This window comes from Lynx canadensis, chromosome A2, assembly GCF_007474595.2.
Source record: "Lynx canadensis isolate LIC74 chromosome A2, mLynCan4.pri.v2, whole genome shotgun sequence".
Classification (NCBI taxonomy): domain Eukaryota; kingdom Metazoa; phylum Chordata; class Mammalia; order Carnivora; family Felidae; genus Lynx; species Lynx canadensis.
In genome coordinates this window covers 94,851,462-94,863,951 of record NC_044304.2, presented here as the reverse complement: position 1 = coordinate 94,863,951, position 12,490 = coordinate 94,851,462, and the positions used below count along the sequence as shown (strand labels likewise).

The window sequence follows — 12,490 nt, the reverse complement described above, 5'->3', positions numbered from 1 at the left end:
TTTCTAGCTTGTATCTTAGATTGATGTTATCTCTGTAATGCCAACTACCCTTGAAAAACCACTAGAATACAAGGACAGAAGTTAAAAGATGATGACTAGGGGTGCCTCAGTTGGCAGAGCATGTGACTCTTGATATTGGGGTCATGAGGTCAAGCCCCATGTTGGGCATAGAGCTTACTCAAAAAAAAAATTATGACTGGAAAGTAGTCTATAAATTCTGAAGGCACTTGTGATGAGCACTGGGTGTTGTAAGTGATGAATCACTGAATTCTACTCTTGAAACCAATACTGCATTGTATGTTAACTAAAATTTAAATTAAAAAAAAATTATATGAAGTAGATCACATTCATGTACTTTTCTGTAACACATAGGTAGAATTCTATGCTTTATATGCACAAATTACAAATATGTGACACATTATTAGTTTTTTTCTCCTGAGCAACAGAAAATTCTACCATCATTTAAAAACAACACATGACCCATAATCATTTCAGAAGCCCTCAAAATAAGTTTCACCTTTGCCCTGCACACAACTGGAAACAACTGGAAAAAACCAAATTGTTTATTACTACTTCTTGAGATTCGCTTAAAAGTTAACTATACTGTCAATTAACAACTGAGTGTATTAAATTTTCAGCAGTTTCTAAAATGGAATTTTATCATACTAGGGTTGGCAGAAACCTGAATGATCACCCCATTTACTAATGAAGAAATGGACTCAAAAAGATGAAAAAACTAGTCTATGGCAACATGATTAGTGACAAAACCAGGTTTCATGAAGAACCCCAGAGGACCCCTCTATCAGAACAAGTGATTCATATTTCAGCTTGAGATTAGGGATCAGGTAAAGACAATAACAAAAGGAAAAAAACATAAAGTCAGTTTATAACTTAACTAATTCGACTTGGGCTCTCTTTCCATTATTTACTGAATATCAACAATAGATATGAAAGGACAATGCCTGAATGCTTCAGAAGTGGAGGTGGACACTGCTGAGTAGCTGAATGAAGACATGCATTAGGTGTGGTTGCTTCTTACTTTTTGAGGTTTTTGCAACACTGTTCTTTGAACAATTTTATAGGTAATCAAAATCAGTAAGGTAGCTCTACCTGTCCCAACTGATACCACCATCTTCCTCCAATTCATAAATATAAAAGCCCGGGATAGAGATTAGGGACAAACCAAAGCAAAGATTATAAATTCTGAACTATTTCAAATACGCAGAAAAATAGTTTATCTATTACTTACCTTTAACAAATGGTCAATTTTGTCATATTATCTCCATATTTTTTAAAGAAACTGAAAATTACATATAGATTTGAAGCTCTCTATTTTAAGTACTGCTTATCCATTTTATGCACCTTTCTCTCTATCCAGAGGTAATTATTCGAGCATACGTACTTTATACTTTTGAGATTTACTGACATTAGTACAGACATCAAACACTGCTAAACGGAGTTCCAGTGCATCGAGATAACACAATTTATTTATTACCATTGTTCATGGAAAGCTGAGTTGTTTCCCATTTTTAACTTAATAAAGACACTCTAGCAATGAACAGATCTGACTGTGCACAAATAAATGCTTGGGTTGTAGGATGTATATATCTTCAAAAATATACCCTGCCAATCTCCTTCTCAAGGCAGTACATTTCCACCAGGAGTGTGTAAGTGCTTCTATCTCACTCTAAGTTCACAAACATACTTGGCATAATTAGAGTTTTTAGACTTTGGCAATCTGAAGTGTGAAATCATATCTCATTGATCTTGTGCAATCTCCCCAGGTAAGTCAATGGATGCACTCAACAACCAAAGTTGGCAGGGGCAGGAAACAGACTTTTTTTGGGTTCTATTGGTCCACTGTTTTTTTGTATTAGGTATACCTTTTGTCTGTTCCACTGCTGAGATAATTTACTCCAATCTCTTTTGTTTCAAAAGATTATCAGAAAACATTTAAATGCTCATTTTAAAGTTAAAAACGCAGGAATATTTTCTAAGTGCAGTTCTGAAGTATAGTATTTCCTGTCTAAAAGTATTTTTTTTTACATTTTTTTAATTTAATTTTTTTAAATTTACATCCAAATTAGTTAGCATATAGTGCAACAATGATTTCAGGAGTAGATTCCTTAATGCCCCTTACCCAGTTAGCCCATCGCCCCTCCCACAGCTCCTCCAGTAACCCTCCGTTTGATCTCCATTATTTAAGAGTCTCTTATGTTTTGTCCCCCTCCCTGTTTTTATATTATTTTTGTTTCCTTTCCCTTATGCTTATCTGTTTTGTCTCTTAAAGTCCTCATATGAGTGAAGTCATATGATATTTGTCTTTCTCTGACTAATTTCGCTTAGCATAATACCCTGTAGTTGATCCACGTAGTTGCAAATGGCAAGATTTCATTCCTAAAAGTACTTTTTAACTAATATCTTACCTGTGTAAAATAAAAACATTCTTCAGACACTGCCCTGCGTAGTTTTCCAATAAGCATTTGTAAAGGCTTCACTTCATCACCTAATAGAACAGATACTGTATTAAACATTTATCTACTTAAGTACTATTATCATTTTAAACCTATGTCAACTGGAAGCTTCCCTTACAATAAGATTAGTTTTAAATTCCTTCTTTAAAACTTATTTTCCACTGCTCAATGTTAATGGTCTCAGATAATTTTTAAGATTCTCAGTTTATATCCTACAAAATGGTATGAAGTGGTGATTTACAAATTTTACTACTCCCCAATATAAGAAATATGTCATATATTGTAACCTATTATACACATCCATGGAAAACTGAAACAAGAATTTCACAGATCATTATTTACTTTTTTTTATATACTATATGCTTTTAATGTTTTCTGTTCTACTGTATTCTTTTATTTACTAAAAAAAAAAAAAATGCTGGCCATTACTCACTAACTGCATCAACCATTAGTGGACCCATTAATTAACTTATAGTTGAAAAACCACTGGACAGATTCTATCCTTTAGAGGATATCATTAAAAATAATACATGCTTAAAATCTTATTACATTCAAACCTAAAGAACTCCTGAAGTGGAAAAATGATATTTAAGCCACTCCCTAAATTCTACTCTGTTCAACAGAGCAACTAGACAAACTTAGGAACCACCTCATTCTCAAAAGTATATCTGTCAAGGGTGAAAACCTACAGACGTTTTGAACACAGGAAGTCTACTTAATAGAGTGATTAAACAATTACTAGAGATAAAAGCTAACTACAACTAGTCTTCTACTTCAGATGCCTTATATATTGTTGCTTCTCACAGTGCCTACTGTACAGTCTCCTAGGACATCTCATTCTTTTCTCTGGCCTCAAATGATCTTTGGATTCCCAAATCTTAATCTTGAGCCTAAACCTCTTACATTTCAGACTTCTATTTTTAACTGCCTACTAGATAACTCTTTTTTTTTTTTTTAAGTCAAGAGGTATTTTTAACTCACTATGTTCCAAACTGGATTTATTATTCTTCCCATAGATCTGCTCTGCATACTCCTCATGACTAGTCTCCCCTTCAATCCAGCTACCCAAGCTAGAAACTTACGGACCATTCTCAATTCTTCCCCCTTTCCTCCTAATATCAACTGCAGACTACAGCCTACTTCTTTGACTCTCTCTTCCATCCTCAATGACATTTTATTCAGCCCCTTATTGTTAGCAGAATTACCTCCAAAGTTGCTTAACTGGTCTTCCTAGAACTAATCACCTTCCTTACTTTGCCTCATGGTGTTACCTTAAAATAAAAATTTTACTGTTACTCCCACTACTTAAAATCTTACAGGTCCTATCACCAATAGGATAAAGCTTAAACATGCTTCAGTCAGAGTATATAAGGCCTTTTCTAATCAAGCTCCTGTCAATCTTAACAGCTTTATAACCCACCACTTTCTCACGTAACTTGAACTCTCAATTCTCCAAGATGGCTACGATCTGTCACACCTCTATGTTTAAGACTCAGGAACCTTCCCTAAAATTCCAACAACCGTACTCCTGCCTGCAACCTCACTCCACTCCTCCTCCCAGGAGGTATAAGGCTTTTTTCCTTTTTTCTTCCATTCTTTCTAGTCATTTTTCTATTACAGAAATTGATCTATTGTTTTCTAAGAGTTTATTTTATATTGCTTTCCCACTTGATTACAACTTCTGTGGGAAAATAATTCAGTAATTTTAGATTTCCCAAGCACTTAAAAAAATGTGCAGTGATTATATGAACAGATGAATCCAGGACTTGGATATACAGTTACCTTCCTCTATGGATTCTAAGACCAGGACAGTATCATGGAATGGTGGGCTCTAAGTGATATTTACTTATTTCATAGTACTTATAATTTTTTTAGAAAGCCATTTACCTGTTTCTTGTGTTTTTATATTCTGTAGCTCTTGCTGGTGTATTTCCTGAAGTTCCTTTATCTTTTCCTCTTGGGCAGAAATAAGTTCCTCCTTAAGACTACAAAGAGCTTTATCTTTTTCATTTTCCATATATTCACGAACCTGATCCACATGAGTTGAATAAACCAGAGAGAGGCATATACGCTGAGCTTCCATCTGTAGCCTTAAATCATTCTTAAAGTGAATGTATGTACACATTAGAATACTTTTAAACAACTTACATTTTTAAAATAACTTCTATCTTTTGCATTTACTGACTACAAGGGGGAAATACATGAAATTACAGTTTAAAACTTTATATAAGAGAGGTCTAATTTACCTCAGCCGCAGCAATTTCTTACTTGACACATCCCCAAAGGCATGGGAATTAAAAGCAAAAATGAACTATTGGGACCTCATGAAGATAAAAAGCTTCTGCACAGCAAAGAAAACAACCAACAAAACTAAAAGGCAACCAACGGAATGGGAAAAGATATTTGCAAATGACATATCGGACAAAGGGCTAGTATCCAAAATCTATAAAGAGTTCACCAAACTCCACACCCAAAAAAACAAATAATCCAGTGAAGAAATGGGCAGAAATCATGAATAGACACTTCTCTAAAGAAGATATCCAGATGGCCAACAGGCACATGAAAGGATGCTCAACATCGCTCCTCATCAGGGAAATACAAATCAAAACCACACTCAGATATCACCTCACACCAGTCAGACTGGCCAAAATGAACAAATCAGGAGACTGTATAGATGCTGAAGAGGATGTGGAGAAACGGGAACCCTCTTGCACTGTTGCTGGGAATGCAAACTGGTGCAGCCACTCTGGAAAACAGTGTGGAGGTTCCTCAAAAAATTAAACATAGACCTACCTTATGACCCAGCAGTAGCACTGCTAGGAATTTACCCAAGGGATACAGGAGTACTGATGCATAGGGGCACGTGTATCCCAATGTTTATAGCAGCACTCTCAACAATAGCTAAATTGTGGAAAGAGCCTAAATGTCCATCAACTGATGAATGGATAAAGAAATTGTGGCTTATATACACAATGGAGTACTATGTGGCAATGAGAAAGAATGAAATATGGCCCTTTGCAGCAACACGGATGGAACTGGAGAGTGTGATGCTAAGTGAAATAAGCCATACAGAGAAAGACAGATACCATATGTTTTCACTCTTATGTGGATCCTGAGAAACTTAACAGAAACCCATGGGAGAGGGGAAGGAAAAAAAAAAGAGATTAGACTGGGAGAGAGACAAAGCATAAGAGACTCTTAAAAACTGAGAACTGAGGGTTGACGGGGGGTGGGAGGGAGGGGAGGGTGGGTGATGGGTATTGAGGAGGGCACCTTTTGGGATGAGCACTGGGTGTTGTATGGAAACCAATCTGACAATAAATTTCATATATTAAAAAAAAGAGAGAGGTCTGATTTTTCTCACTTCATTCTGTTGCACTGATCTACCTATCTTTTTCAAGGAAAGTAGCACAATATTGCCATTACCGCAACTTTATTGTAAACTTTGATAGATGGTATAGTAGTAGTATGGCCTGCTTCATCATTTAAAAATATTTTAGGGTTGTCTGGGTGGCTCAGTTGGTTAAGCATCCGACTCTTGATTTCAGCTCAGGTCATGATCTCACAGTTTGTGAGAGTGAGCCCCACATCGGGCTCTGTGCTGAGAGCATGGAAACTGCTTCGGATTCTTTCTCCCTCTCTCTGCCTCCTCCCCTACTTTGTACTCTCTCTCAAAATAATAAGCATTTAAAAAATAAAAATATTTTAAATATAGAGAAATGAAAAGAATAATGTAATAAACATGTACTCACAACCCAAATAAATACAATTATTTTGTCTTCCTCCCCCCCCCCCATTTCTCTCCTTTCTACAAACTTTTTTGGTTTAGAAAGAAAACATAAATAAAATTTAATCCACTATATTCCCATTCCTCCTTTCCCAGAGGCAATTATTATCATAAATTTGCAACAAGTCCACTCCATTTCTTATACTATCACTTTTCAGTACATGTAAACAATATATATTTTATGTTTTTGAGAATTTACATAAATGGTGCAAAATGGTATTTATTTTGCAAATCATTCTTCTCATTCAATATACTGAGATCTATCCATGTAGATACAGGTTAATTTATTTTAACTGTCCTACAGTATCTGTGAATACACCACGATTTGTCAATTTCCTTCTTGAAGACCAACTATTATTTCTAATTTTTTGATATTTCAAAAATACTGCAGTAAATTCTTAGATATGCCCCTGTATAAATATACTTGTGTTTCCCTCATAAAGTGGTTCTCAAACTTTAGCAGGCACCAGAATAACCTGGAGTGCTTGTTAAAACAGATTGCTGGGCCCTTTCCCCGAGCTTCGGGTTTAGGAAGTCTGGTGTGGGGCCCCAAAATTTTAATTTTAACCTGTTTTCAAGTGCTGCTGATACTGCTAGTCAGGGACCACACTGACAACCACCTAGAAATGGTTCTGCAGGGTCATAGGTAATGTACATTAAATGTATTAAATTTTACCAAACTATGTTTTCTGTAATTGTACCAATTTATATTGACATTAACAGCGTATGTGAGTACTCATCTCCCCATATCCTCACCACATTTTATTGTGAGACTCATAAGGTTGAAAGCACCTTTTCATGTTTATTAGACAATTAATTTCATCCAAGAGTATGGTATTCTGGGGGGAGTCAGCATTATTTCTAAGCATAAGTAGATTGCTTGTAGGTGTTACTGTTGTATAAAATTATCCATCTATTTCTTCTGTGAGCTCCTTCCCCCCACCCTCGCTTTACTCCCCTCTCCCAGTAAGAGGGTTTGTCATGGTAGTGACAACTGGGAAGGAATTTACCAGTTTGCTTCTCTTTAGTTTATGTAAGTTAATGTCAAGGAGAGGGTATCTGAATGTCACTGAAAATGTCTTCAGTAGAGAAAGTAAAATTCTTACTGAGAAAATTTGACCATTTGACAGCTTCAAATTCACTCCAATTAAGTCTTTTTTAAAAAATTTAAATGATCTCTGACATTTGCAGGAGTAATTGAACTGTAATCACATTATGCTTTTGAGAACCACTGCAGATAATTAACGAAGCATTAACCGTTATGCAATTTGAATTTTTAAACTCTATTTAAGTTATTAAAATATAAAATATCTTTACATTTAATATAAGATCATAAATGCAAATATACAGACAGTCCCCAACTTATGACCCAGGAGTTTTTGACTTTATAATGGTGTAAAAGTGATACACATTCAACAGGAAGCTGTACTTCAAATTTTGAATTTCGATCTTTCCCCAGGCCAGTGATACGCAGTATGGCACACTCTTGTGCTGGGCAGTAGCAGCGAGCCAGAGCTCCTAGTCAGCCACATGATCACAAGGATGAACAGCCAATACATTTACAACCGTTCTTTTTTTTTTTAATTTAACCTTTTTAATGTGTATTTATTTTTGAGAGAGAGAGAGACAGAGCACGAGCAGGGGAGGGACAGAGAGAGAGGGAGACACAGAATCCAAAGCAGGCTCTAGGCTCTGAGCTGTCAGCACAGAGCCCGACGCGGGGCTCCAACTCACAAAAACTGTGAGGCCATGACCTGAGCCGACGTCAGACACTTAACTGACTGAGCCACCCAGGTGTCCCAACAACCATTCTGTTTTTTACTTTCAGTATAGTATTCAATAAATTACATGACACATTCAACACTTTATTGTAAAATAGGCTTTGTGTTAGATGATTTTGCCCAACTGTACGTAAGCTAATACAAGTATTCTGAGCATGCTTAAGGTAGACTAGGTTAAGCTATGATGTCCAGTAGGTTAAGTGCATTAACTTCATTTTCAACTTAACATATTCCAATTTACAATAGGTTTATTGTAATGTAACTCCATCATAAGATCTGTATTTATTAGAAGTAAAAAGAGAAAACCTTCCAATGGTTTCCTACTGTGTATAGACTAGTCTCAACTTCTTACAAAGTCTGAAAGGCTCTCCAAGATCTAGTCTCTTCTTTCTTCTTCAAACATTTTTCCTTCCACTCTCCTGCTTTCAAACTCAACTAAACACACCTTCATTTGGTTCCTCCAACTCACCCAGGTCTTTACAATTGCCCTAATTTGCATGTGGTAGGCTCCTCCTCATTATTCAGATCTCAGTTCAAAGGTCAATTCTTAGAACAGACCTTTCAGTATTTAATGTTGTCACCACCACTACCCATCATTCTCTATCACATTATGCTTTATTTTCTTTATAGGACTTATTACCACTTCTAACTACTCCACTTGTTTCCTCGTCTATTGTCTGTCTCCCTCACTAGAGTATATTCCTGCTGTCAGAAGGAATCTTCTTTCTCTTGTTACTATACTCCCTATACCTAGTTAGACATTCAATAAATATATGCTGCATAAGTGAAGAAAAGTAAAGCCTTACTTAGCAGCATTACACAAAATACCCAGTGGAATTTTCCAGTTATTTCTAATACTAGTAACTGGCAAACTGCATACTGGTCAAGAGTAACCTATTATTATATATCTATTTTTATTATATTTAATAAATACATAAGATCTACTATTATATACAATAGTAGATATTATAACCTAACTATTAGACTGTGTCTAATACAGCATTATTTTCTATTACTATTATATATAACATCAGATATTATATATCTATTATTATTCATTATATGCATTCTTTAGTTATAAGTAGAATACTTTTTACCCCCTTCAGCTTTACACAGTACTCAGAGAAAACTCTGGGACTTAAGTTGAGATTTCTTTCAGGGAAAGATGGTTTTATAACTACTGAATAAATACTATATAAAGTACTAAAGTTTAAGAGTTAATTTTTAGTTGTGGAACTTTTAAAACACTAATGTGAAACAAAATGCTGAAACCAAGCTTTGATATTACAACAAAATATTACAAAGTAACTTCTTTACAAAGTTATTTAAACTCTTGCCATTCCAAAGAAAATGTGAAACCATTGCATTTATGAACAGACTATGTAACATAAATTAACTGAAAAAAAGGCAACAATGTTTAAGAAAAAGACAGCAATCTTTACGCCCTTCGTGGGGCCCCAATTCATAACTCTTAGATCAAAAGTCGTGCTAAGTAAAAATAGATAAAGGCAATGATAGATGAGAGGCCCAAATGAGAATTACATTACAGGGCTCCCTTTCATTCTCTTGTAAAATTTATGTTTTAGGAAGATAAAAACATTATTTGCGTGAAATGTACATTTTCACTGTGCTTTAACATATATAAATAAGTAAACATACCTTCTCTGATTTAAGTACACTAAGTTCCCACTGAAGTTTATCATTTCTACTTGGTTCGGTCGTCCTAAGTGATGATCCACTTGTCACTAATGGCAAGTGACCCAAAAACAACTGTTCTTGCTTGCCTTCTTTTCCAACAGTCCTATTTTCCAAAGGAATTTTATTTTCCTCCATTATTTTTGATTCTTCACCAAAATCTTTATTTATTTTAGAAACTGACTCTCCAGAATCTTTGCTTGTCCTTGTCACAAATCCATCTTTTAAAGAGTCTAATGGAATATCACATGCATTTACATTTTCTTTCCTATTATGATTAATGATGATTTCTAGCTCTCTACATCTCAATAAAACTTGCTCTTTCTCTTGCTTTAAAGACTTCACTTCTTCACTCAGAAAACTAATCTCACCATGTTTCTGTTTTAATTGTTCAGAAAGATCAGACAGCTTCTCTGACAGTTCTAATTTTTCTCGCTTGGTCACCTCAAGTTTTTCCATAAGTTCTGTTGTATCTTTCTCAACAACCTCACCAATTTCCAAGGGTTCTCCTATAAAAGTTTTGTCATCATCAAAGACTGAACTTTTCATTTTTACCACAGTTGGATTTATTCTTTGCAAATGATGAAGCTCTTCACTAAGTGTTTTAAGCTTACTTTTATACTCTGCTTCTTGTTTGTTTTTGCTGTCTTCTAAATCAGTTTTCACCTTGAGAAGGCAAGCATAGTCCTCCTGTAACTCTTGATAGTTAACTTCAAAATTTTTTTCAGCAAATGAAAAAGTGTTCCTTTGCCTTTCAATCTCTTCAGTTAGCTGAATACATTGTTTTTTGAGGTCCTCATTTTCCTCTGTAAGTACTTCTATTTCTTTTTGCCAGTTACAGTCTTGGGATTTGGACTTAATGGAGTCTGTGAAAAGTAATCTTTCTTCTTGGTTAACAGGAGTACACATTTTCAACATGTCTTCAAGGGCTTTCTTTTCATCTTTAAGAATGCTATTCTCTGCTTCAAGACGTGTGAATTTTTCTTGAAGGTCATCCTCTTTTTCCTTCATTTGTTTCTCCAACAATTCAGTTTTAAGTTGTAATTCTTGAACTTCTTGTTCAAGAGTACCCTTTTCCTTTTCTTCTTGCCTGAGTATTTCAATTTCTTTTTGAAGTTCATTGATTTGAAGAGTCATTTCTTCTGATTTTGAATTCACAAGGGACTGATGTAAATCTTTTAGCTTTGAAATTTCCAAAATTAGTTGATTCTGCTTAGTTATCAAACTATCTTTTTCAAACTGCATGGTTTCTATCTTTTGACTCATTTCATTCTGTAAGCCATCTATCTGCTGTTTATAGTGAATGCCTAAGTTATCTTTAAGTTTCTCAATATTTATTCGATGTTCAATTTCTAAATCTTCTTTCAGTTTGGAAAGTTCTTCTTCATGACTAAACAGAAGCTGTGTCCTCAGCCTCTCTAATTCAGCTTCTTGTGATTCAGCCATTCTGTCTAATACAGCATTCTTTTCTCTCTCTAACATTTCCAGTTTTATCTTGTAATTTGTAACTTCTGCTTCATGTTTTAATTCTAGTTCTTTTCTGGACTCAGATGCAGAAACAATCTCAGCTTTCAAATCTTCCACTGTACTAAGGGACTTATGTGCTTCATTGAGTTTACTTTCTTGTTCAGCTATTGTTTGTCTAGCTCTCTGAATTTGTTCCCTTGAAAAGCTCAATTCTTCAAAAAGGTCTTCAAGCTGCCTCTGTAGAGTAGAATTTTCTCCTGAAATTACTCCTAGTTCTTCCTTGAGTTTTTCCTTTTGAGAATTACTATCTTGCAATTTTATATTCAGTTCATTTATTGCCATATTCATTACTTTTATTTGATCTTCATTAACAGTAATACTTGGATATGATCTTAAAGCATTCTCCATTTCTTCTTTATGCCGTATTTTAAGTTCATCTATCTGTGACATGTGTTGTTTTATTAACTCCTGTTTCATCTGTACTATCTGCTGCCCATACATCTCATCCAGCTCTGCCCGGAGCTGTTCTAACTTTCTTTGTGTTTCTTGTTCCATTCTTTGCAGAATATCAGTTTCAAATTGGCTATCTTTATGATTTTTCTTTTGAAGTTCTTCAACTGTCCCCATTAACTGTTTTATTTCCTCAGAACACTGTCTTTCTTTTTGCTTGGAATGAGTCAGCTCTAATTTCATATTTTTAATCTCTTGGTTCTTTCCTACAACCTGTTCTTGTAATTCTTCCAGTAATTTATCAGTAACTGTGACTTTATCCATTAGCTCTAGAGTTTTTTTTTCTTCTTCTATTATTTTTGTTTTTAGTTCTTCAATGATTGCATCTTTTTCCTGTATTTCTTTAATTGAGCTTTCTACTTTTTTATCTTGTTCCTTTAGAAAGAAAAAATGAAAATATAAAAATGTCAGTTTTAGTTCCTGGCAACTTACATTGCTTAATCTCAATACCAAAATATTGAGAGAAGTCTGTTTTTTTCAATAATTCTATAAATAGTAACTGTTAGGCTTGCCCTTCAATTTTTCCCAAGTCAGTGAGATAAGACCTGTGTACCCAACACTATTTGTGAGCAAACACTACAGCAGCATTGGTCTTCTTGAAGAAAGAAATTTTTCTTACACTGCTATGGTGAAAAATATTAATTTCAAAATTAGTAGGATTAAAATGTCTAAACCATTATATTTTCATCTTTCTTATTAACTAATAAACTTAGTATTTTCTATAGGTATAGTACTATGTACTCTTTACAGTTCCAGAAGAAAGTCTTAAAAATAAA

At 34.6% G+C, this 12,490-nt stretch overlaps 1 protein-coding gene across 3 annotated transcripts in view; it reads right to left on the bottom strand.

Moving 5' to 3' along the window:
* AKAP9 (A-kinase anchoring protein 9) overlaps positions 1–12,490 on the bottom strand; it is a 154,157-nt gene that overhangs the window by 97,264 nt on the left and 44,403 nt on the right. For all 3 annotated transcript variants that reach the window (XM_030307931.1, XM_030307932.1, XM_030307933.1), the window contains exons 8-10: positions 9,702–12,089; positions 4,362–4,575; positions 2,427–2,506 (exon numbers count right to left, since the gene is read on the bottom strand). In XM_030307931.1, the coding sequence (XP_030163791.1) occupies positions 2,427–2,506; positions 4,362–4,575; positions 9,702–12,089 (2,682 nt within the window). The remainder of the gene's footprint in view (positions 1–2,426; positions 2,507–4,361; positions 4,576–9,701; positions 12,090–12,490) is intronic.